The sequence below is a fragment of the Leptonotus elevatus genome, chromosome 2 (assembly GCF_054856555.1).
Source record: "Leptonotus elevatus isolate MCC_2025b chromosome 2, RoL_Lele_1.0, whole genome shotgun sequence".
NCBI lineage: Eukaryota > Metazoa > Chordata > Actinopteri > Syngnathiformes > Syngnathidae > Leptonotus > Leptonotus elevatus.
Window position 1 is genome coordinate 31,401,123 of NC_141240.1, and position 25,914 is coordinate 31,427,036.

Genomic DNA, 25,914 nt, shown 5'->3' on the forward strand with positions numbered 1-25,914 from the left:
AATTATATGCTGTTAACGCACGCGCACGCTTATATCGTACAACCATTTCATTTGATTTGCGAGATCACTGTATGTTCATAAGGAAAAAAGAAATGCTGGGAGCATTGTGAACCGAACAACCCCGATGACACTTGCACTTTTGTCGCCCTCTTGTGGATTTCATGAGAACGCTGACCACGGTTCTCCAACTTTGAGGGCCTTGTAAGCTGGAAAAGATATATATATATATATATATATATATATAAAGAAATACCATTTACCAACAACTTTTGACATCAGGGGCCATCTAAAACAAATCTTATTTTAGCTCAAAGTACCACCTGGTTTTATTCAGAACTAATCCTTGTACAAAACTCAACTCACAACACAACTGCAGCACAAGATAATTCATGATTTTATTTCTGTGCATTGAAATAGTTCTTACATATCAAACATTTGGGGGTTCGATGGGATTCACATACATTTATATGCAAACATATTCCAAAATAGCACTCAGTGGACAAATATCACCAGCATTGGATATTACTAAAATCAGTCTAACGTTGAACCTAGATGGCAAAGCTTCTGTATTTAACGTTTAAATAAATAGTTTTGTCAAAGTGAAACAAGTAATTAAATTGTCAGGTGACGTTGGTAAATACCGGGTAAGCTTGTGCATCAGGTTCTAAGGTAACAAACAGCTCCTACTATTATGCATACAATTTCACATAAATTTGTCACAGCATTAAAATTGCTATTTTGACTTGAATACAAAAGACAGCGTTTACATTTAAACTTCAGGCAGAACTGCAAATGTTTCGTATCATTTCATGAAAAACGCCCCGGTGCAACTTTATGGATTGTGTTTCAGCTTTTTGGCAGACAGAAGAAGTATCACTTTCTCTTAAAGCAAGGCCGACTCCAGTTCCATTGTTACAACTGTCACCTCTCACATTGCACATTACCACCAAAAAAAAAAAAATCTTTCACAACCACTTACACGTTTTCTTAATTTCTAGATCACATCCCACAACCAAGATGTGTGTGTGTGTGTGTGTGACTTGCACCGGGTAGTCATACAGTAGCTCCTTGGCTTCAATCAGTCGAATGGTTGGCTGTAATGGAAATGCTTACTGCAAAGGACTGAATTAAACTTCCACGGCAGGCCGTAAGGGAATACAGCCATCCATCTCCAGTGACTCCGGCCATCCTTCGTATTTGTTGCTGCTCTTACTGTTCTTCATCCGCTAATGAGAACAACAAAGCAAACAGTAGATCTGACGTCAACAACATGGAAAGATGAGGTTCTCACTGACACTGACAATACAGAGTGACGATGATAATGTTGGCCAAATAAAATAAAAACAGCGATTGTAAATAGATAATTATAGTACAATTCAAATTAATGACATCGTCCTTTAATTAATAAACTTGACAACATTGTACCTATGTATTAGTTATTTCAAGACCACTATTTGTTTACTGGCTATTCATTATTTATTTGAAAACATTGCATTGGATTTAAAGCAAGGCTTGACAGCATTCAGTTTTCGTTGATTATGGCGGCACCATATGGACAAAAGCGGTAGTGTTTTGCCACGAATGAAGACCATATTTCCCAGAAGGACCAGTGAATGGCATCACCTCACGGTCGTCTGGAGTTGGATTGAAACACATTACTGTTTGCAGTGGCTGTGTGAAGGATGTATAGAGATGAGGTAAATTAAGCCATTTTATATATATTTTCTTTATACCGTTTTTCAAGTAAGAGCAAACATTGCTTTTACTTCTTTATTATCAACATACAAATGGCAAATTTCCGATCCCTAACATTAGCATAGTCATTTTGATTTGAGCATTGAAAGCGACCTACTCGTCCAGCGGGAAAAGAGCCGAGCCCCGCAAAAGCAGCGTGGGTTGGAAATTCTCCTCGTCTTTTACCGCACGCCAGCTAGTGAAAGCGGAGCCAATATTAATTCTGTACCGTGCTTTTATCCAGGTAGGCTCCTTTTTTGTTTTTTGTCTTGTCCCCTCAGACCAAAATCTTGGTTTCTTGGTTATGCAGCTTGTCTATACAACAGTAATCACGCTTTGGAACAAATGGCGAATAGGGGAACATGACGTATGCCGTAAAGCAGTCTGCACGTTTGTAGTTTTTTTTTTTTTTTTTTGAGTGGCAGAGTTCACACCATCCATCTCAAAGTTGTTTAGTGAAAGTAAAAAATGATACAGACATCCTCAGGCCATGGCAAAGGTTTCATTAATCTAGCTGTAAATCAATGTTTCTTCAGCAGAATTATGAAAATATGAATTGATGGTTCAAAAAGTATTTCGTTTTACTTCAAAAGCACAATGGGGCCAATGATCTCATTGCTCAAAGTCACCAAATACTTAATTCCTCTCTCTGTTGTGAAAGACATTAATCGACTAGTTGCTTGCATGGTCTACACTACTATCCGATCAATCTGACTCTTCGATGGCTAATTTATAGATTAATATAATTCATGGTCCTTTCCGTTTCAAGCTGGACACCCATGTCAACTATGAAACTATCAATTGGGTGGTCGAGAAGATCATTGAGAGCATTTGTGATAAGGTGCTCTAATGTGTTATATAAACATGAGGTAAACATGTTGTGATACCTGTATTGCCAATGTTTTAAAGTACCTGCTCAAATGGACTCTTGTTCTCGATGCCCTTGGCGCCAACAAACACCCAGCTGTCCCGAAAAGCCAGCTCCTTGATGGCAGTGCTCCCAAGCTCCTCAAACAGTCGCCGAGACTCTGCATTCAACCTGGCAATGAAAAAGGTAGGAAAAAAAGCATGTTTCGTTTTTTTTATTTTAGAATGGGGTTATGGCGAGATTCAGGACAAAACAGGAATTGCATTCTGAATGTAGCTCATCAGTGTTGATAGGCAGTTTATCATTTTCAGTTATTATTTGATAGGGGTGTGAAGTACCTGGCGATTCAAAGGTCACGATTCAATACCGATTAATCCCGATACAAATCTATAAATTGATTAGTGATTTATTTATTTATTTCTTTACTCCAATTTAGAAAATACTAATCAGTAAACTTGTACATGTACACTGTAAGATTTGTATGAAAATGTATTTATTTATCTAAAAATTCAGGCTTATAACTGAGCCACTGCATTTAACAAACAGGTTGCAGTCTGTTTCATGTTTGAACAGCACTGAAATAAAATATTAAGGCTTAATGTTCCATTAATATAACATTCTTCCATGTTTAATGTGTGAATCCTAACCCTAAGTAAGACGTTTTGTTGAATATTCCCATTAAAAAATGTATGTTAAAAAATCGATTCGGCCGCATATCGAATCGATTCGAGAATTGCGCGCTGTAATATCGCGATACATTGCGGAATGGATTTTTTCTAACACTCCTATTATTTGATTACTTTCTTAACTACTATTGATTAAAGCAGTGAGAAACATAAAGAAATGTATGAGGTCTCAAAATGGAGTACTTCCACAGTGTCGTAGCAAAATAAGGTGACACAAAATCATAGTGATAAGATTCTATTAATGCAATTAAAACCATTGGCAAGTGTAATTAAATATGTATTATTTACTAGTCAAGATGAAATGCAGTATAATGGCTTGTTACTTTGTAGCTGGATCATCAAAGGAGGCCACAAACACCAGCGTTCCTTCATGGAGCGGCCGCAGATATTTCAATAGAGCAGAAACATCTGAAGACAAAAACAGTACATAAGCCATTAATTGGTCTTTCAGAGACATTCACATTTGATATGACATTTACAAGCAAGGTTGAAGCAATTGGAACACCCTAAATACTGAACAACTTGGACTTCAAACAAAATTTGCCGTAAAATGTTCAATGTTCAATTCAAGAGTTATTGTTTCAGTGTCATGATAGCTAGATATGAACGCCAGTAGTCAGGTGGTTGAATTTTGACTTCCTGACAATAAAGATACATTTACAGATTTTAAGCGATTGTGTTTTACTACTCAAGCAAATTTATAATTTCATACGTACATGTGGGTGAAACGGCATAGCGTGTGGTTAAAATGTTATGTATGTAATGTCAAAGTTTTTTTCTTTATCATTTTTTTAAAACTGATTAATATTAGATGTGATGATTTCTGCTTTTGCTTGTTTTACAATTGGTGATGTTCAAAGTTTTATGATGGGGAGAGTTTAGTCTTTGATTATCATCGTGGAACTGATTGTGGTCGAACTTCAACTTCAATTTGCCACTGTATACATGACAATGTCAATTTTTATTACCTCCTGCCCACATGTCAAACGTCTTTGTTTCCAAAGGTTCACCCGTGACTCCTGAAATAAACCAAAAAAGTGTGTGTGAAAACTACGGACAGGTGCTCAATATAGTAAGGAAACACTTGGTTCATTGTACCATTCACCAAAGCGATGTTCAATCCTCTGCCAACGTTGTTTTTCACGCTGCTTAACAACCTGTTGAGTCAGTAAAATAGCTAGGTTAAAGCAAAAAATACTTTTTTCAAGCCCTACCAATCCAGACAAAAATACGCAATTTAAGGGAAAAAGCTCATCTAGAGGAGATTAAAAAAATACTTGAGCGCGTTCCAAAGCAACAGACAGACGAAAAGAAAGTGTACTTGCTTTCAGCTCCGCAGACGGAGACAGCACAGAAGGGCGGAGAATAGTGCGAAACAAATGAAATCAAAGTGAGATGACACGTGACAAAAGGAAACAATAAGCACCAAATCTCACATTTTATCCTCCAGACAGATTTTGGGCCCAATGACGTTGGCAGCTCCAGATACGAGGCGGAAAGCCAGATGTTTGGGGGGGCACGCCGCTGAAAGGCCGCATTTATACCTGCGTGGTCGAACTTCAGCTTTAAAAAGAAAAGAAAAGAAAAAGTTACTCGCAGGAAAGAAGTTGTCACCATCCCGCTGCCTATAACACACCTACAAAGTCACCTGTGGTGGCCCCCTTTTTTTTTTAAACTCATTCTAACCCAAATACATTTTTAATACTTTGTCCATCACTCCCAAAAACTATTTTATACGTTTTTTTATGTGTGTGTGTTTTTTTTTTAAATGAAAGAGCATAAAGAAGGCTTTGATGCAGCTTCTGACATGAAGCGGTGAATTAAAATAATGGTAGTTATTACGAAAAACGGCCAGCGGGTGGCAGCAGAGTATAAAGTATAAGTATAAGATCATCCAGGGCCAGGTTGCAACAAGCTCTTTTTGAGTGTTTTCACCAGGAATGTGAGTATTGATTAAACTTATGACGCTATATTCTAATGCTAATTGCTGCAAAATGGAAACAGATAGAAACATACTTTTTTTCCTGATGAAAGAAGAGTCTAATCTTTCTTTTGGTATGTTCCATGTCTTTATAGCAATAGAACACAATATTCTGTGGGCCTTGCAAAATCAGTCAAAATCACGTAAAACAGCCGGGAGCGAAGGGGGTTGCTTCAGTGAAAATGGCTGGGAGTGAATGAGTTAAAAAGACATTAAAACATTTCCTTTTGCAAAATGATTCAGCTAAATACATCTTTGGATTCTTCTTTAATTACTGTTACTGTTAAGTTTATAATTAGGCCCTACACTATTATATTCATTTATCTACATTTGACATTTCTTTTCTGTAGCACTTCAAGATCATTGAATGGAAAGTACAACACAAATAAATACAGTATATATTATTCATATTAAACATATATAAACTAGTTTGTCATCCATACCAGCTGTTGGTTCCTGACTTGCACCTAGGGGTGGGGGTGGAAGAGAAGAAGAAAAAATAATCACACTCATATAAAAAACTCCCATTAAGGGGCATAGTTTTGTTACTTTACACACACTTGAATTGTATCAGGTATACAGTACTTTAATTAAGCGCATGTGTTTTTGTTGGGTTTCTTACTCTAATCTAACATTGGAGCAGACTTTAGATTCAATCATTTCAGATTTCAGGCGGGAAAGGTGCATTAGTGACTAAACTGTTGTCACTGTTTATGAGATGATCACTGCAAAGAACAATAATAGCTTTGCCGCATCACTTACTGTTGAGGAAATTGCGCACAAACGAACCACTTTTCCCTCCAAACATTGTGCTTGCCAACAGCCACGCGAGTCCCACCAAGAGCAGCCCAACCACAACTCGCATGGGGCCTGTGGAGGGAAATGGAACAGACCACTCAGAAACACATTTGATGGCGCCACCAGGCCGAAAGTGGGGAAAAAATGTCAACCGACCTGTTAATCTCATGATTTGCTCTCTCGTGCACCTCGGCTGGGGTAGGGAGAACGGAAACATGATGAAGATGGTTGGTTTGCGTAAGTGTACAAAGAGCTTTTTTACACAGGCTGTGAATTTTAGTCCATCTGAATCATTATGCTAGCTTTTTGTAGTAGCGCCTGGCTACTTGTCAAATGAGGAGTGTGACGGGATCTTAAAAATTTTACTTAATCCAAGTTAATCAGTTTAACATTACTAATACTGATTATGTTTGCTGCTCAGGAATTCAATGTGGTGTATGTTTAGCTTTTTGTTGAGGTCTAAGCAAAGTTTTCCATAAATTAACAGTTAAGTGCCATCCGACAGCAGTAATTTTCAACTGTTGGTCATGAGCCAATTGTGTTGTAAATGATAGGGATTTTTCCATTTACTTTACAACAGTACGTGTCTCAATGTCGCAATTGGCATACATATATTTATCCTATTCAGTCCACCTCTGTACCCGTTACCGTACCAACTTCAGTAAGTGACCGAGTGTAAATGCTTGTTGCTCAAGCCGCGCAGCTGCTATTCTGTAAGAAAATACTCTTACTTACAGACATTTGGTCTAACGATATGCTTCTAGTGGTATGTCAAACTTATTTGAATAGTAGAAATTAAAGTTTTTTAAAATTAAACTTAAATTTTGTTGTACCTGTTAAAATGACATGAAATACATTCTTATTCTAAATTACAGTGGTGCAAAGCAACTTCCAGAGGCATTTAAACAGCCTCTCATACGACAATGGCCACTTTTTTATTCCAGGAAAATTGCCAATTGCTGTTTGCAGCCTTCAATAATTTAAAGAAAAAAGATGATGATGATGATGATGAAGAAGAAGACAAACAACTGATGTAGCAGTGCACTTTGCTAAAAGGAAGAGATCAGTGCCAAGTGTGTAAGTGAAATTTGGGGGACGTACAATGTCATATTTAATTTTACTATTTTCGTTTTCACCCTCAGTTTTGTAACATGTCATAGTGTGTAGTAGGGTAATTTTAAAATATTGTGCATGGCTATTTTATAACAATATATATATATATTAGAAAAAAAGTGGGTCGTGAATCTTCAAACACTGAAGATAAAGAGCAAACTAAACGATGGATTGTACAACATTTGCGAATGTGTGAATGTCATACCGTACCTTCGGCGTCCACGCTTCTGTCAAGTGTTGCTTTCTTCGTCGCAGCTGGAATAACTAAAGAAGCAAGAAGAGTCGTTACCCAGTAAGTTTAACTACTTTTTTCGCAGTTTCTTCATTGGGGCTTGCGTTGTGGGTAGCGGCTCCTGTGAAAACGTGTAATTTACACAAATAAACGTGTGTGTTACTTCGTTTTCTTCAAGCAGGGGTGGAGCGCGTAATGCAGGACAAAACTGTAATGCAGCCGATTAATACGAACATGTCGGTTATCTTCCGGAAATATTGGCTCGACTGCACTGAGTCTGCGCAAATAACGTCACGCGGTTGGTTAGCAAATCGTTTCAAGACTTCCGCAAACCATCATACATCTTTTGCAGTATGTTTTTTATTAACCCATTAAATCACAACAACATCAATTGGACGAAACAACTGGACAATCGTGTGTTTCATTGAACAAATAATAAAACAATCAACATACACCTACTTGGATGTCTGTTTGTCTTAAAAAAAAAAAAAATAATAATAATAATAATTAAACTCCACCCCCTCCATTCTTGTTCCGCGAGCACTAACCCAAGATGGCTACTCCCTGTGCAGCACTCTCCATAGCCAAACTCATCCAACCTTTTCGGGCTGGAATTGCTGGAAACACGTTTAAAGTAAGACGATAAACACTTCTTTAAAACACGATCCAAACGACTGTGGTTGGGTTCTATGTAAAACGTGTTCTATTATTTTTTTTATCGTGGCACAAGGTCAAGCGAGTTAAAATCAGTAAAATAATAATCCAGATTAATTGTCCTCCCTTTCAAAGTATGACGGATTTGTATTGTCCTTCAGGTATTTGGAACAACTGTCTCAAGTCACAGGAATAAGACGGTGTTGACTGTGAGTGTCTTAACATGAGTGTCATGTGTGAGTGTCATGTGGGGCTGTTACCTTAAATATATTGGTGAAAATGTCATGTCAATTGTGAAATGTGTGTAAATTTGTAATCGTCACACGGCATGAATGCTTGACACCTATCTATCATTAATTTGATATTTTTTTCTCTCTAATTTTATATCTGTTTTCCTTGCTGCCTATCTGCATCCAAAGGGAGATAACATTGTAAGTATGTGACATGGGTACACATTAGTAAATATAAATACAGATCTAAAGGTCATCATAAAATGACATGAAAAGAGATCTGTACTGATGAGCTAAATCACAATTTATTGCATCTAATTACCAATGTTACAGCCTCCTCCAGCAAAGTATGGCGGCAGACATACTGTTACTCTCATCCCTGGAGATGGAATCGGTCCAGAGCTGTTAAGTCACGTCAGAGAAGTGTTCAGGTTGGTCAGACTGAAATTGTAAACAACAACAGATTCAGTAGACAGCCACATTACTTTTGCTTCACCGTGTGTTTTGTCTGTAGGTTCAGCTGTGTGCCTGTGGACTTTGAGGTGGTACAAGTCAACTCTGCCTTGGAGACTGAAGAGGACATCAATAACGCCATCACTGCCATTCGCCGTAATGGAGTAGCCCTCAAAGGTGAGTAATTTAGTATTCATAATCATGCATTCCCTTTAAAAAATATATATATTTTCAAGTGATCCATAACCAACAACGCTGTTTGTTTTATGAACACATGAAATAAACCATACAGTATGCACACGCTCCCCAGAATGCACATAAATAATGCAATTCACATACAGCAGGTGTCAATATAAGGCAGTGACTATAAATAGTGATTATAAATAAATAGCACAAATATGAACTCATTCACTGCCATTGACGGCTATAGACGTAAAAAATTAATTTGAGCTATTTCTATTAGTTTCACATTTTTTCCACTTTTGTTAACAAGAGTATGAAAACCTAGAAAAACAATATTGTACATTTAGAACAGATATTAAATTTGTGATTAATCGTGAGTGAAGTTATGTGATTAATTAAAACATTTTTTTAATCGCCCCTAATTAAAAACAAAAAAATAAAACATTAAAAAATTAGGGGCGTCAGACGATTAAAATGTTTAATTGTAATTAATCGCGTGACTTCAATAGTTAACTAATCACAAATTTTATATCTGTTCTAAATGTACAATAAAAAAAAATCTAGGTTTTCATACTCTTGTTAATAAAAATGGGGAAAAAAATGTGAAACTAATAGAAATAGTTCAAATTAATTTTTGACGTCTATAGCCGTCATAGGCAGTGAATGAGTAAAACGTTACATAGCATTTAGTTGGCCAGGTCTTATATGTGATTTCTATCTACACTTGGAAGAGGCATCCAAGTCATGTTATTAGTTAAGTTGGATGTTGATTATATCCTTAATTCTCCTGACAGGTAACATAGAAACCAAACATACCATGCCCCCTTCTGTCAAATCCAGGAATAACCTTCTTCGGTAAGTTTTATATCGTTTCAGTTTTACCCACATTTGAGTTGTTTAATGAATTCTATAATGCATCAACAGTACAAGCTTGGACCTGTATGCCAATGTGATGCACTGCCAGTCCCTCCCAGGCGTTCAGACGCGCCACAAGAACATCGACATCATGATCATCCGGGAGAACACCGAGGGAGAGTACAGCAGTCTGGAGCATGAGGTTGGATGAACGTTTCTCACGTTGTCCTTCCTATAGCCTGGTTCAATTTGAGCTTCGCTATTGATCATCTTGTGCTCGCTGTTTAACTTTCTTTTAGAGCATTTGATCATCTTTCATTGATTGAGATGTATCTATCAATTAAAAACAAAGTTGAATTAGCTGTCAAACGATTAAATGTTTTCATTCAGATTAATAACATCTCAGACTTTTGTTTAATCACGATTGATTGCTTAATTAAAAAGGCTTTTTTATTAACATTTTTTGCTAGCCAAATTTGAAGAGCACCTGTGTTAATTCTTTTGACATTTAATAGTATGAGGACGTCTCCAATATTTTTTGATCCACTGCACACTCTCATCCTCCTCCTTTTCTACTCAGTTAATTACTTGCATAATTTAAAATGTAAAAAAAATTACCCCAGTACTTTGACATGAACAAATATTCTGAATGTCATACACAAACATTTAATGAATGTTTTACTTTAATGCATGTAGTTATGTTTATTGCTCAAACAACCTGTGCTACTTTTAACGTAACCATCTGGCTGTCAAGATAAAGGATAATCTGTGGTCAAAATTAATAGTGCGATTAATCTGCGTTAATACATAATTAATGCAATAATTTTTTGTGATTAACTAATTAGTTAACGCTTTAACTTTGACAGCACTAATTACAAAAATGGAGATGAAAGAAGAAGAAGAAAGCTTAGGAAAACACTGATTTGCATAAACATATTACATACATCCCAGCAATAATATTATTTTATATCATTATTTTATTTTTTCCTTATATTGCTGTTGAAATCAGTGTTTTCCAACCTTTTATTGCACCAAGGCACATATTTTACATTACAACAAGTTATGCCGCACTATCCATCAAAACTGTCAGACATCTTTGAATGAATGGCAACAGGTGGATAGTCTGGTTAATTATGTACCTTCTGCCCTCTTGTCTTGTTGGTCACTATATGTTATTGGCTAAAATAGATTAACACAATTTAAAAATGATATATTTTTTGTGCCAGCTAAGTCAAATAGGATAATTTCCTGCTCATACACTAATGTGCTGCAAATCCTTAATGATCATGACCAATTAACCATACTTAATGGCTGAATGTGTGCTCTCTGGCCTCTTTTAGAGCGTCTCCGGCGTTGTGGAGTCTCTTAAAATAATCACCAGGAACAATTCCCTCCGAATTGCGGAATATGCCTTCAGGCTGGCCAGAGAGAAGGGACGACGCAGGGTCACCGCCGTCCACAAGGCCAACATCATGTGAGTTGTCTCTTCTCATATGTACGAGAAATATTGTGTGGCTAATTGTGCCGCATCAACAGGAAGCTGGGCGACGGCTTGTTCCTGCAGTGTTGCCGAGAGGTGGCCTCGGGGTACCCTGACATCACATTCGACACCATGATTGTGGACAACACCACCATGCAGGTTAAAATATGCACAGAGAAAATGTTTGCACTAGGGCTCGGTACGGCCTTCATTTATTTATTTATTTTTCACAAATATCAAATTTCCTGATTTCAAAAGATTGTACCCACTTCTTTAACTTGCAGTCAATGTGAAAATAAGGGTATATTCAGACCTGCACAGTTTGGTCTGCTTTAAACGGACCAGAGTTCTTTTTCCACGTTGATTCGGACCTTTTGTGCAAGTCTGAATACACACAAACGAATCCTGGTGCGGACCAAACAAGCGGACCGAGACCCGCTTTTTGAGGTGGTCTCAGTCTGCTTCCAACCGTTTCACAGACTGAATACAGCAGTCGATGATGCTGTTCCAAAATTAGAAACAGCGTCGCAGAATCTCCGTTTAATGAGCTGCTCTTGACGCTCGCAAATATCTCGCATCTAATAACGCCACAAATATGCAGGGCAGTAATGCAGCATGTCGGAATTTCATGTTTTCCTCTATTTCCGGGTTTCGTTATGCGTTCAACCTTTGTCATTTTTGTCCAATGGGAGCACAGATCGTCACGCGGGTCGACGTGATTACGCAATATAGTCCACTTGCAAAAAGCACAGTGTGAATATGAACTGCACCAAACGGAAACAAATAAAATCCACTTTTGGTCCGGACCAAACAAGTGGACTTAAAGGACTTTTCTGGTCTGAATAAATGTTAAAATAAGTTCTTGAAAAATATTCCTATTGTCAAAAATCCTATGTAAACACTATCTTTAATAAACTAACTTTCTAAATGTCCAACATCTTAAAATGTACATGTGAGGCACCCACAATCTCAGAACTGTGAGGTGAATGTGCTACCCACTAGTAGCCTGGCAAGCCACACCCACTTTCTTGAAAAAGAAAGTGGGTCTAGAGGGACAGACGTCCATAGACAGCGATTCGGCACCGGCCGAAAACAGGCTGGCCAATAAAATGTGTCTATTTGCGTGACGTCGTCACTCTTCACGACAACGACATAAGTCATTCACTACTGTCTCTCTTTGGCTAGTAGCCATGTTGGATTTTCACTCCGTCAACGCAAAAAATAAATAAAAGACTTAAACGAGTCGCTTTTCTGACGCTCTTCGCTCATTGGTTCATTCCACTGTCTGTTAGCTCAGGTTTGCCCCGCCTCAGAAATGCGACTGATAGGGCGGTTGACCAGACTGGATTTCCAGGCTAACCCACTAGTACAGCCGCGTCCATTTTCTGACCAGAAACTCAAATTAATGAATAAAATCTACCTGTCAAACAATCACTTTATTTATATAGAATATTTCTCATACATGAAAATGTAGCACAACATGTTTTATATGATAAAAGCATGCAAAACAAACAAACCCAATTAGTTACATGCAGACATTCCCGCATTAGACATAACACACATAAAATTCAGTGCAAAAAGGAAGGCAACTAAATATATATATATATATCTGTTGTGTAGAAACACCAGATATATATGATATAATATTAATAATTATAATAATTAAAAGATTAGATTACCTAATAAAATGGTTCAAAGCACAGTTCAATTAACTCTTAGGTTAATATTAACAAGAGAGCAACTTAAGTGATACAATAAAAAGATGGAAGTAAACTAAAAGACTCAATGAACATTTTTGAGAAAATAGTATAGTAAAAACTATCGATAAAATGTCATCAAAACCCAGGCTGAAAACCAAGTTTGCCTTTAAAAAATGTCAACAGCTGCTCTCAGATCTTCAGGAAGTATATAATAGATAATAACAAAAGGAGTTTGTGTTGAAACTTTAACGACTGATAAGACTGATAATTCTGGATGGCTCATTAGTTCAAACCAAATCTGATGAAAAAGATTGACTAAGCTCATTAAAAAGAATCTATGCATCACCCAGCCCTAGTTTGCACCAATGTTAGCGAGTGACCATCCATCCCACTGTGTCTGCTTCAGCTGGTGTCCAACCCTCAGCAGTTTGATGTGATGGTGATGCCCAACCTTTACGGCAATGTGGTGAGCAACGTGTGCGCTGGCCTGGTGGGAGGCCCCGGCCTCGTGCCCGGGGCCAATTACGGCCGTAACTACGCCGTTTTTGAAACGGTGAGTGTTTGTGGTGATGTTGAACGAGGATGGAAATTGCATAAATTGTGTTTGTAAGATAAGCTGATTATTCTTTTCCAGGCCACAAGGAACACGGGGAAGAGTATCGCAAACAGGAACATTGCGAACCCCACCGCCCTGCTGCTCGCCAGCTGCATGATGCTTGACCATCTTAAGTATGTGTCGACACTTTTTGCCTCCATCTGCCGTGCGACTGTTTTAACTCCCTTCTTCCTTTTTTTGTGTGTGCCTGCAGGCTTTATGATTATGCAACGCTGATCCGGAATGCAGTACTCACAACCATGAATGAAACCCGGGTGAGTTCTGCTTCCCCCGACATTCCTTGCCCTTCACTGAACTGCCCTTTTATTTTAACGCAGTGTTATTTTATCACCATTCAGTTGCACACAGCGGATATTGGTGGTCAGGGCACCACATCAGAAGTGGTTCAGTCCATCATGCGAATCATCCAGAGTAAAGGACAACACACAGCTGAGATGTAAATGTCTAATGCACCACAGATGCCACTCACACATATCCTATTCATATTATTGACCTCAGAGCAGTTGTTTTTTCCAAATGTGTGTTTCTCGTGATGCCATTGATCCATTGCTAAGCCAAACCCGGAAACACCCACCGGCAAATAGCGGAGCGGCACTGAGGTCCAACTTTTTCCTGGCAACACTCTGTTAGATTCAGTGAGACACACTTTTTAAGGCTAGGATTTATTTCTGCTCTTTCCAAAGTTATTAGAGTTAAGCAATTGGCTTGAGGCACCGGCACAAGTGACAAACAAAATCCTGAGATGCTGAAGGGAATATCAAAGGGAAACCCTGATAAATGCACACTCTGGATAGAGATATAGTATAGTGTGGTTGTTCACATAGTCACTTGAATGCCTCCAAAAAATCAGCAAACACAACCTTGTTTGCTCCAAGGTAAGCAATTTACTTGTATTATCAAAACGGTAATGGTATGCTGTTCAAAGTTTGTTCGCAAAAATCCAGAGGTTATTTAGTGGGGCCTAATTATTAATGGAGCTAAGGAGAGTAAAATGTTTTTAACTTTCAATTAACCACACTTCCATGACTTCCTGCTGTGCTATAACTTTGATACGAAACTCTACTGTACCCTGTGTTACAAACTGTACTATCTTGTATGTTGACGCCATATCAAGCAAACGACTTCATCTTAATGTATGCTGTACAGTGTACACACATTTACCAGTTCTTTGTAGTCAATATGGACCCTAATTATGCATGATTGTACTCTATAACATGCAAAGTATCAATAAAGAATGGTTTATGTGGAGTTGTGTTTTTTAAGATGCTTTTATATGATCAAAACAAAGCTTCTTTGACCAGGGGGCCATCCCAAAATGTGTTCATGTGTTTTTAAATTAAATTTATTTGAGCTGATTTATTGTGAATAACAAAAGAAAAATATCGGTAATATCAATAATTTGACATGTACATATAACTTTCTAATATTAATACAATAAAATAATTGGCTAACAAATCATAAATAACAAAAATTAGAATAAATAATTGTATTATTAGTGATAAGTGGTTCAGAGAAAGGATGGAAGGCTAGAATAAATAATTTTAAATAGACATTTAGAAAAAAAAAACGTTTTCTACGAGTGAACTGGCCCATCTGTACGTTTTTAGCAACACTAATCCCGGTTTTCAAACCAAAAGTTGGCCTTTTGCCACTTGCTGTATTTCCGTGTTGTCACTAGAGGGCAGACGTTCCTTGTAGGGTTTCCAACAACTAACACGTCACTCGCAGCACACACACACACACAGCGCGGAAGCAGAAACAATGACGATACTGTGCGTGTGTGTCTCAGGCGACTGGGAAAGCAAGACTCTTTGGCAGACAGCTTGTCTAAACATAATTGTGACATTTCTGCTTCTCTCAATTGGGTTATGAAGAATGGGCCCTGGATGCAAACCAAATACGACAACAATTTGGCATTCTCGTTGACCTTCATATAGATTGGAATCAAGCGCTTGATTACCATCACGAGGTTAAAGCGAAACGTCTGACCTTTTCCTCAGTTCTTTGAGATTACAGTATTGTAGTGACTTTAGATAGGAGTTTAATTTGTTGTATGATTATTGTCGTAACTCAAAGCGCATCTCAATTCACCTTTGCCCTTTGAAATGAGTGGAAATGCAATTAATCGGTTTTGCCCCCCCCCAAACGTGTATTTTTTTAAAAATACAAATAGCACGCACTCATATTATATATTTTTGTTATCTATTTTCCGAACCGCATATCCTCACTTACAGTAAAACTTACAGTAATGACATAAATAGAATGTATTAAAATAATTAAACAGTTTGTGCCTTTTTTTTAAATTGTTTTATTTTACTTAAATTCAATGGACATAGTGCTGTTTCTTCTGGTGTATGCGCCTTGGCCGCTTGGGGGCAGTATAATCCACTGTCAGATGCAATAATGTCCCTGTGAGTATTTTTTTTCATTTTATGTCTATGTGTATTGTACCGTTTGTGATCAAATATCCGTTGCTTGAAAGGTTAGAACACTGCAGCACAAATCTAGCCAATGGTGTTTGCATCGTGTGTTAGCATAAAGCGAAGGTTGCGTGGTTTGGTTAAATACACAACAATGTAAATCTCTGTCATTTATATTTAGTTTGACAGTAAATTTCAATTGGGCATGAGAATAATCGGCGCAAAGCATTATTTTTCTCTCCAAAGAATTGTTCACGACTTGCCTAACTGCTGCTTGTTATGACGTGAGTTGTGACCTAGCAAAAAAAATATCTTGGGTCACTTGTTATCTCAAGACACAACTGCATCGTACAAATTGTCAAGAGTGTATGGTGTCTTCTCAGCTGTGTGTGTTGACAAAGTCCAGGCATGAGTCATTACATTCTTTTCATTTCTGAGTACATTTGCTCAGCCAATGGAATCAGCAGTGAACGTTATGGAGCATGCTACCTCGTGTGGTCCTCAGCCTCTGCCAGCTGGACCTTTACTCCCTTTTCATTCAAGTCGGTAACTCACTCCACAGAGACACCACTTTGGCCCATACAAAGTCTTCGCTCTGTTTCGTTTGGAGTCATCGGTTTTATTTGTGCATTTTGCAAGAGGTTCCCCACACATCTTCCTCTTCCTCTCGAGTTATTCTACCTCATATCACCTCTCACCCCTGTCACTCGTCAGTTTGCATGCTCTTCTCCCCTCTGGAGCCAAAGCTGGAGGCAGATGGCCAGTGGATTGCACTGGGGGGGGGGGGGGGTCGCAACAGACCACTAGCCACATGCTCTTCACGGGCCAGCGTTCATTGTGAATCTGCAAAGAGCCCAACTCTCAACCTTCAACCCAACACAGCAGGATCTTCAAGTTAAAACACAATCCGTTACATAGAGCCAACTTGCAATATAAAAAAACCTTATTAAACCCTCTAAAGTGAATTCAAAAATGTGTTTCTCTTGCCACACTTTACAGCACAGCTCTGTAAATTCCCAATGTTTATCTGCCAGCCAAGAGAAGCCCTGGAGAAGTGGTGTGTCGTTCACGTACGTTTCGTTCAAAAAGAACCAATCTTTTCAGTGAACGGATCACTTCCTGAAGTGATTCGTTCTTTTCTCAGTTCATTTGAGCTCAGCCACGCTCATGTCGTCAATCTTCGCGGACGACCAATCAGCAGCCAGCGTCAGACACGGGGCGAACGTACTCCCATGCTATTGGCGTTAGCCAACGCGGATCAGCGAGTGAACGAGTCAGTGAGTGAACGTGTTGCGGAATTTCGGTTCAGGAATGATTCAGTGAGTGAACGTACTTTTGTTTTTGATAGAAACACACTCATGACTGCAAATATAGCAACATAACATTAACTGTGTGTTTTATTGTATCTTATTATTTTACGTCCATGCCGGTGGGGAGGGGGGGGGGGGGCTTGCATAGACGAACGATTTGATGAACGAATCTTTTGAACGGTTCTTTTTAATGAAGATTCAGTTCGCTTAAAAGAACTGTCATGCCCATCACTACCCTGGAGCCTGTTAGCTCCTGAGCTACCTGCCGGCTAGCGCCTCTCGTCGTGCCGCGCAAAGCCCTGTGATGACCCAGTGGGATATATTTCAGCCACTGCAGGCTTTTTTTGTGCATATATTTTCCCAATTCAAACAGGGATGTGAATTTCTATGATTTTGAAGCCTCATTTTATGTACGTGGTGATTTTTGTTATCATTCAAATTTGCCAGGGTGGTTTAACAACTAGTGCTGTCAAAGTCAAAATGATCGCATTAATCATGTATTAACACAGATTAATCACACAATTAATTTTGACCGTAGATGATCCTTTATCTTGACAGTGGATGGTTACATTAAGGTAGCGCAGTTCTGACCGGAAATGAGCAGTGCATCGTCTCAACTACTGCAACGTGAGCATTCGGCATTGCTCGGCTCCGCCCGTTTTCAAGGTACCGTTCGGCTTAGCTTGCTTTGCTTGGGTGTTCAAACTCTTTTTACTCCGATTTTTTTGGTTGAAGTCTGATTTGTACGAGTTCCGAGACGTTGGAACTCTGAGGTTCCACTGTAAATCTTAAGTTACCTGCACTTCTGCCCTACTGTTATAAAACAGTATCACTGAGTTTGGTGATTACATTTTGTAATAAAGGTTTCCATTGTCTGACTTGTTTTCCACACTCCGGACTCCGTTAACTTGCGGTGGATAATCTTCTTCTCTTTTATCCATCACAAAAGAAGTAAAACGCAGGCCGAGGTAATCATTTTGATGGTGGCTGAAATGATGTCCATTTGGTTTCCAAGTAAAATAAATTTTTAAAAAGTCCTCATATATTTGACCTCCAAATGAGTGCAGCGTGTGTTCCTCTGGTGTGTCACCGTGACTTTCAGACTGAAGCTGGCGGCTGTTAAGATGTGGCTTAACTTGGAAGCTGCGATGCTTGCAGTCTGTCTGGGTTTGTGGATTCAAGATGCATCCATCACATTTGATTGTTGACTCATTAAGTCATTTTTTTCTATGACTTGTTTTCCCTTCATATCCTCCCACTTTTTGCAAAATATTCCAACTAATACCTACCACATTTTTTAATCCTGTTTTTTTCTATTGGATTTTTTGTTTGTTTTTTGTTGCCCATTGCACCGTTTGGGGAGTATACTGTTAATACAGCAAGCCTGAATGGCTCAATTGTTTCCTATCCAATACCCTGCAGCATAAGAAAAGGACCCTAAACAGACGATTGTCGTCAATCAAGCTGCCTCTGATCTACCTCTACAGCTGCAACCAGTCAGCCAACTCAGTTCCCCCTTAATAAGGCTTGCCCCCCCTAACACACACACCCCCAGCTACATCTCAGCTCAACACACAGTATACAGACATCGCATATACGTCAGCGGTCTGCTATTTGCTATCAGGCTGGCTGCATTCGGGGGCTTCCAGTGTCTTCCCCAGCTGTGATTTTCCTAATCCGAGGTGACTAATGACTCCAAATGCTGTGGAAAACAGATGACGTGCAATAGCCTAACAATGAAACATAGCGTGTGAATTAAAGTGGCTTTGGGATAATGGCGTTGTCGTAGAAGTGGAAGGAAGAATAGCATAAAATATCGAGCAGCACCTTGGCCATGTGGGAGATCACTGAGCAACTGCTGAGTCCTGTTTTTATCACCTTATATTTCATATAAATTGCTAGTGAATCAATGAGGTCTTTATTAACGTGCAGCGTATTGAAAGAGGAAAAGGAGGCTTTTTCATGTTGGCCGCTCAATTACACAACCTGTATCACGTCGTTTGCCACACATTTTGATATGCCACTTAACCCCCCCCCCCCCCCCAAAAAAAAAACAACGACTATCAAAGATATACATTGCAACTTTTTCAATTGTTCACCATACCAACCCTCGGGAATCGCTGTGGTTATTCTTATTCTTGGAACAAATGAATCGCTTTGTGGAAGCTTCACCAGATCCAGCCCACCACATCTTTTTTTGTTTGTGGCCTATTAAAGGAAACAAAATGAGTATACTTCCGCTAGCTTTCTTTGTTTGCTTTTTATTTGGCAGGGAATCTGTAAATTAAAGTGCAATTTATCTTAACTAAAAGACATGAACTCATTCACTGCCATTGATGGCTATAGATGTCAAAAATTCATTTGAACCATTTCTATTAGTTTCCACTTTTTTAACAATATTTTTTATATTTATATATAAACTTTTATTGTACAATTAGAACAGATATAAAATGTATGATTAATTGTGAGTTAACTATTGAAGTCATGCAATTAATTACAATATATTTTTTTAAATTGCGATTACATTTTAAAATTGTAATTAATCGCATGACTTAACTAGTTAACTCACGATTAATCACAAATCTCACAAAAAAATTCTAGGTTTTCATTCTCTTGTTAACAAAATTGAGAACAAATGTTAAACTAATAGAAATAGTAATTTTTTTTTTTTTTTTTACGTATTTAGCCGTCAATGGCAGTGAATGAATTAAAAGCAAATCCCTTCTTGACATCAGTTGAAAAATGATCATGTACAATATTTTCTTGCCACCATTTTCCATGACTTTGTTGTCAACATCTTGAGATATGGGTGACCCAGATTAAGAATTTCTAGAGACACCAGTCATCACTCAGATAACTTTTTGTTTTGATTGGCGTGCAAAAATTTGAAATGCTAGTGGCTGCGTGGTGGCAACGAAGTCAACTCACTTCCCAACAAGCAGCAGTTTTACAGACAATGCGCAACACATCTAGACAGACAATGTGTAGCAATATTCACAGGCATATATTGTTTATCTTCGTGTAAAAAATTACTAATATTACAGCACTTTATGGAGTCACTTAACGTATTTGTGTAAGCCTTCTTTGTTGTGACACGATTATTATACCGCCCCCGGTGGCCAAGTCGGACACACCAGAAGGAGTCGCAATGAATTAACCATGAACATTGTTAAATTCTTTACATTGTATTATTTCCATTTAGGGAACCACCGCATAATCGCGGTTTAGCACCCACTTATTTTTTTTATTTCAAATTCTATTTGGTTAACATGTGAAAAACACATATTGAATGTTTATCAATGTTTTTTTTTTTTAATCAGTTTCTTATCTTTTTTTCTTTTCTTTTTTCTTTTATTTCCCAAGGCATTTCAATGGGCGGCAATTTTCAGCCAGCGTGGTCCCTATCATCAGTGAATTGCGGGGTTCCACTGTGTATTCTATTTTATATGTTTAATAAAGCACAATAATAAAGAGTGCTATTTTCCTACTTTTTGTTGAGCTTTTTGGGGAGCCTGGAACAGATGAATAACATTTCCATTGCATTTCAATCAAAAAGGTGATTTGAGATAGGCCTACAAGTGTTTTGAGTTCCAAGCTTGGTCATGGAACGAATTCAAGCCTTATCTCAGAAAGGTGCGAAGGATCATCTGCTGGATATTTGTTAATGGTGAGGACATGCTAAAGAGGATTTATAGTGTCGGTATGCTGCTGCTGTAAGCCAGGTTCTTAGCTGCAGACAGATTCCACCTGTACTACACTAGCAGGGGGCTTTACACTGCTGTGCCCTGCTAATCTGCTGCACAGGCAATGGGGGCAGCGGGCATGTTAGATAGTAGGAGTGTGCAAAAAAATCGATTCTCATAAGAATTGCGATTCTCATTTAGTACGATTCAGAATCGATTTTAAATGTCCCAAATTCATCCATCCATCCATTTTCTGTACCGCTTGTCCTCACAAGGGTCGCAGGGTTGCTGGAGCCTATTCCAGCTGGCTTCGGGCAGTAGGCGGGGTACACCCTGTACTGGTTGCCAGCCAATCGCAGGGCACACAGAGACGAACAACCATACTCACAATCACACCTATGGACAATTTGGAGTGTCCAATTCACCTGCCATGCATGTTTTTGGAATGTGGGAGGAAACCGGAGTACCCGGAGAAAACCCACGCAAGCACGGGGAGAACATGCAAACTCCACCCAGGAAGGTTGAAGCCCGGACTTGATCTCACAACCTTTGCACTGGGAGGCGGACGTGCTAACCAGTCAGCCACCGTGCCGCCCGTCCCAAAATAAATTTTATTTAAATTATTTTATATTGTCTTGCCTTTGTCTGTGTGTGCCTTTATTTGGAGCGCTGTTCATGTTGTACCCGATTTGGCCACTGAGGGGCAGTGTGGTTCCACGCGGTCTAATACACTGTTAAGTTGCAGCCACATTAGAGAGTAGAAGGAAAATGTCACAATCAAGTTATTCCAATAAAAGTTGTTATTTTTGCAATGTGGAGCCGTTCTTTTGAGTGATAAAAGTGCCGCGAGTAGCGCGCTAATTAGCATTAGCGAGTCAGACTGGAGTAGATCATTACAATTGCTTGCACATCTATAGATTGAAGCAAAAATCATTGTCAATCAAATCAGATTTGAATCGGAAATCGCCCTTAATCGAAAATTGATTCTGAATCGAATCGCAGACACAAAAATCGGAAACGAATCATGAGACGTTCAAAGATTCCCACCCGTATTAGAAAGCATTGTGTCTAAATTGGAACCGAAGCTGTCTTGCTGACTTTTCCGAAGCCACCTCACGCATATTCCCCCCTCTGGTTCGCAATGAAAAATGCTTGGCAAATTGGTAGCGAGGCAAGACTGCAGCTATTTTTGTATTTATGATAAGCGGTTCCTTTTTGACACTGGTGTCAAAATCGCAGCCCGGGGGGCCTGATGAGGCCCACTAAAGCAAATCGTCTACTTTGTACTTCATGTTTCTTGCTCAAATCTATACCAAAACTGCACATTGTGTTCACTTTTAATAGCGCTGAGAATCGTTTCTGACTTCTGATTTAATTCCATTCATCCATTTGTTGTTTACATGCTTTAATATCATTGCCCTCTTAGGGAAACCATAACCACAAAAGAAGTTTGGCACCCCTGTTATGGGAGCATGGAAATGACACATCTGTTCAAAAAGAAGAGTGTGTGCTTTAACCAGATGTACACAAAACAAAGAAGGGAGGTCAGAAAGGTGATTATTAATGGACTATTTGTTCTCTTTAAAACAATTCTCAATGTTCTCTCGTTTTTGTTTTTTTAATGGGGTTAAGCATTTTCCCGTCTGCCGGAGTTCTGAAGGCAGTGCCAGAGTAACATTACTGCGAGGCAAGCATGCTGCCCTCATGACAACCTGCATTACACTTGTCTTATGTCATCACAATGCCGCTCCCCTGAAACCGGAGCGCTTTGGCTATTTGACAGCTCAGCAGACCCCCACTTTTTTTCAGTAGACCACCGGTTCAACAATTGTTTTGTTTCCCACGGTTGCCAAAGCAAGCATATTTGCCGGTGACGTTCACGTTTGAGTTTAATCTAATAAATATGTGGCTTGTGGATCAACTGTAACTACAAGCTAGCAGTGTTGAGACTAACGCGTTGTGTGTCAGTAGTAGTACTACCTGATACGATAAAAATCCATGGTTTTAAAATTGACCACGTCATTCCCTCTGTCTTCATGTTACAGCAGCATTGTGATGTGGACCATGTTTCTTGATAAGTGGTCTTGGATGTGTCTAAAAATCCCGCTCATAAAAGCTACAAACACAATCGGAATGTAAGTCTCAAGTGTATTTATTATTTGTAAACGTGTTGTTTTGGTGAAAGTAACATATTAGTAAATAATGTAAGACATTACAATTCATTGACAGAATTCCTTCAATGGCGGCGGGCGCATAGAGAGTGGACTTGACCAGGTCGGGGAACTATTATGATTACTGTTATTTTGAAGATCCGGTCAGCTGTGTTTAGAAACGCCACACATAGAAGAGGTGACAGCTCTGACGGAGGCTGGAGTGACAACCAACATTTTCAGCAAGGTATAAAACAACAATTGTCCGAAATAAAAAACATTAAAACCTATAAAAGAAAGCAAGATGGACACCATATAGCTAATGCAGATACAGTACTATTATTATAATTGAACTCATTACTTTCAGAAGACAGTAACAGTAATTTAGAAGTTACACAAAGGGTAAATAAATACGACTTAAAAACAAGCCATTTCATTATGTTCTATATCCTCAAAGAATTTATTTCATTTCCCGAACATTTTACATAACAGCGCATTTGTTGAGTGAAAACAGTCGGAGACGGTTTCCTGATTAGTGTCTATATTGCGAGTCCTCCCTCATCATGTCATGCATGTCTGCTGTTCTTTCCTCGCCCTCCCCAAGTGAAGCAACTCAAAAGAGTTTTGATGAAAACAGATATCTGTAAAGCCACCGGAAAACACAGCTTTGATTATTTTTCTGCTCTGCTCTTGGGGAACGCGGCCTAAATGAACAGAGGGCCCTCTAACAACGTGTGACATGCTTTCCTGAGCTTCTCCCAGCGCATGATTTCACGCGCCTTTCCTTAATCGCTGCCAATGACTGCAGGGAACAATGCGAACGTCAGAGGAGTGGATCTGATGCTTGCTGGAGATTGTCGTCTGGTTTAAAAATAAATAAATGCTTAGACTGGTGCTGATGTTGAATGGGGATGTAAATTGAATTTTTCCTGGGTTTTCTTTTAAAAACGTTTGATTGTATTTTCCAAAATCACTCAATTATCCTTAAAAAAAGTACTTTTTCTTTCTTTAAAAATTTTTTTTTATATATATTTTTTCCGGGCAAATGCCTAAATACTCATCCACTGCTGGTCACAGGCCTGGATGGGCATTTGGAGAAAAAAAAATGTGCTGAGAAAAAAAATCATGTAAGCGAAAACAAAATGTGTTTCATAAATAGTTGGGCTGGCTAAGACTTTAAATGGTGATTCATTCCAGAGTCGTGCGTTGGCACAAAGGCAACGCGTCTGGCGTCCGTTTACCAGAGACTCACTGCAGTAGATAAATTTGAGGAGGCACCTGCCGCTTTTGACAGACTTGCAAAATGCAGCTTTAGTAGTGCTTTTAAAATGAATTCTAAAATTCATCTCGCTGGTGTTGGGCCAAAACCTTGCAAGGCACAATTTGGCAAAAAAAAATTCTCCAAAAATCTATACTTTTGGTCATTCCACACCTGTTGACCATTCTAAAGTGTTGAAAATGGCTTGCTCTCATTGATGATGCAATATTAACTCCTTCACTGCCATTGACGGCTATAGACGTCAAAAATTCATTTGAACTATTTCTATTAGTAAAATATTTTTTTTGCACTTTTGTTAACAAGAGTATGAAAACCTAGACTTTTTTTATTGTACATTTAGAACAGATATACAATTTGTGATTAATTGTGAGTTAACTAATTCTACAATAAACACATTCTAGTAGCCTGACGCCCCAAATTTTTAATAATCTTTTTAAAAATATTTTCTTTTTTTTTTTAAAGAAGAAGAAGAAGAAGAAGAAAAGATTATTAAAAAATTAGGGGTGTCAGGTGATTAAAATGAATTGTTATTAATCGCGTGACTTTACTCGTTAACTCACGATAAAAAACAACAACAAAAGATTATTAAAAATGAGGCGTCAATGGCAGTGAATGAGCTAATGGTTGAACAAACATGACGTTTTTGGGGTCTCCTGAAAAGTGATTTCGGAGGTACAAGGTTTTGGACCAATGCCTGCGATTTGTAAGTAGAATAATGACAGCACAGTCCCACCATTCAGGAAGGCGGCACCCATGTGAGTGAAAAGTAAAGAATGTCGCATGTTTATTATTTACCTGACTTTTTTAAATTAAAAAATATACAAATTGAGATCATCGGGTCTCAGATTATTTTGAAATCCAAAAACAGGCTTTTTTGTTTGGTTTTATGTTTTTACTCGCAGCACTACACCCATGTGGCAGGAAGTGGTGTCATAACCCATGGGCCCCGACACAAAGGCATCCAAAATGAGACTGATCTTACAATGACCATCAATCTTTCCCTTTTATCTTGGGAAAGCTGCAGCCAAGCCAGTCCGGAGGGGATGAAGCAGTAAATCCAGCAGGAATGAAGCACTAAGATGACCTGACTGTTCTCAGCCCTTAGGCTTTATTTCCTGGGATGTATTTCTTGGCAGTTAATCTGTTCTACACTTTTTGATTGTCTTGTGAAGATACCGGCAGAGTGACAAATAAACGAGAAGGCAGTAACATGGCCTTTACGTGAAGTGATTAACCCTGAATGTGTGGGTTTAGCGCTATAAAATATGTCCTCAAATGGCTTGGGGAGTAATGGAATACAAATGACAGATTACAATTTTTTTAAAACTGTATTCCATTACAGAGAGCGAGTGTATGTCCGCGCGAGTGGGACCGTTGCTACATGTCGGGGAGGTGGGAACGAACGAACTGACTAGTCGTGTCCTCCACACGCGGGCAGTTTGAAAAAGCTTCACGGACGGGAGGAGGAAATGGCGACCGGTATTATTCA

The 25,914-nt window shown here is 38.7% G+C and overlaps 2 protein-coding genes across 3 annotated transcripts in view; one reads left to right on the forward strand and one right to left on the reverse strand.

Moving 5' to 3' along the window:
* Window positions 1-371: 371 nt before the first annotated feature.
* The window catches only part of fam3a (FAM3 metabolism regulating signaling molecule A), a 35,936-nt gene continuing 10,393 nt past the window's right edge, over window positions 372-25,914 (reverse strand). Inside the window, exons 2-12 of one of the 2 annotated variants that reach the window (XM_086068484.1) lie at window positions 8,619-8,737; window positions 7,391-7,444; window positions 6,224-6,260; window positions 6,032-6,139; window positions 5,713-5,736; window positions 4,725-4,851; window positions 4,387-4,445; window positions 4,257-4,307; window positions 3,612-3,696; window positions 2,647-2,773; window positions 372-1,226 (exon numbers count right to left, since the gene is read on the reverse strand). In XM_086068484.1, coding sequence (XP_085924610.1) covers window positions 1,128-1,226; window positions 2,647-2,773; window positions 3,612-3,696; window positions 4,257-4,307; window positions 4,387-4,445; window positions 4,725-4,851; window positions 5,713-5,736; window positions 6,032-6,139; window positions 6,224-6,236 — 693 coding nt within the window. In that variant the 5' untranslated portion in view covers window positions 6,237-6,260; window positions 7,391-7,444; window positions 8,619-8,737 and the 3' untranslated portion in view covers window positions 372-1,127. Of the gene's footprint in view, window positions 1,227-2,646; window positions 2,774-3,611; window positions 3,697-4,256; window positions 4,308-4,386; window positions 4,446-4,724; window positions 4,852-5,712; window positions 5,737-6,031; window positions 6,140-6,223; window positions 6,261-7,390; window positions 7,683-8,618; window positions 8,738-25,914 lie in introns of those variants that run through there. The other variant, XM_086068483.1, reaches the window with a different exon arrangement.
* On the forward strand, window positions 7,956-14,831 carry idh3g (isocitrate dehydrogenase (NAD(+)) 3 non-catalytic subunit gamma). The gene is made up of 13 exons (XM_086068485.1): window positions 7,956-8,046; window positions 8,228-8,275; window positions 8,486-8,497; window positions 8,630-8,727; window positions 8,811-8,926; window positions 9,727-9,787; window positions 9,857-9,989; window positions 11,128-11,261; window positions 11,324-11,426; window positions 13,374-13,520; window positions 13,602-13,696; window positions 13,777-13,837; window positions 13,922-14,831. Exons 1-13 carry the CDS (start codon window positions 7,966-7,968, stop codon window positions 14,021-14,023), a joined length of 1,191 nt encoding a protein of 396 aa, XP_085924611.1. The 5' UTR covers window positions 7,956-7,965; the 3' UTR covers window positions 14,024-14,831.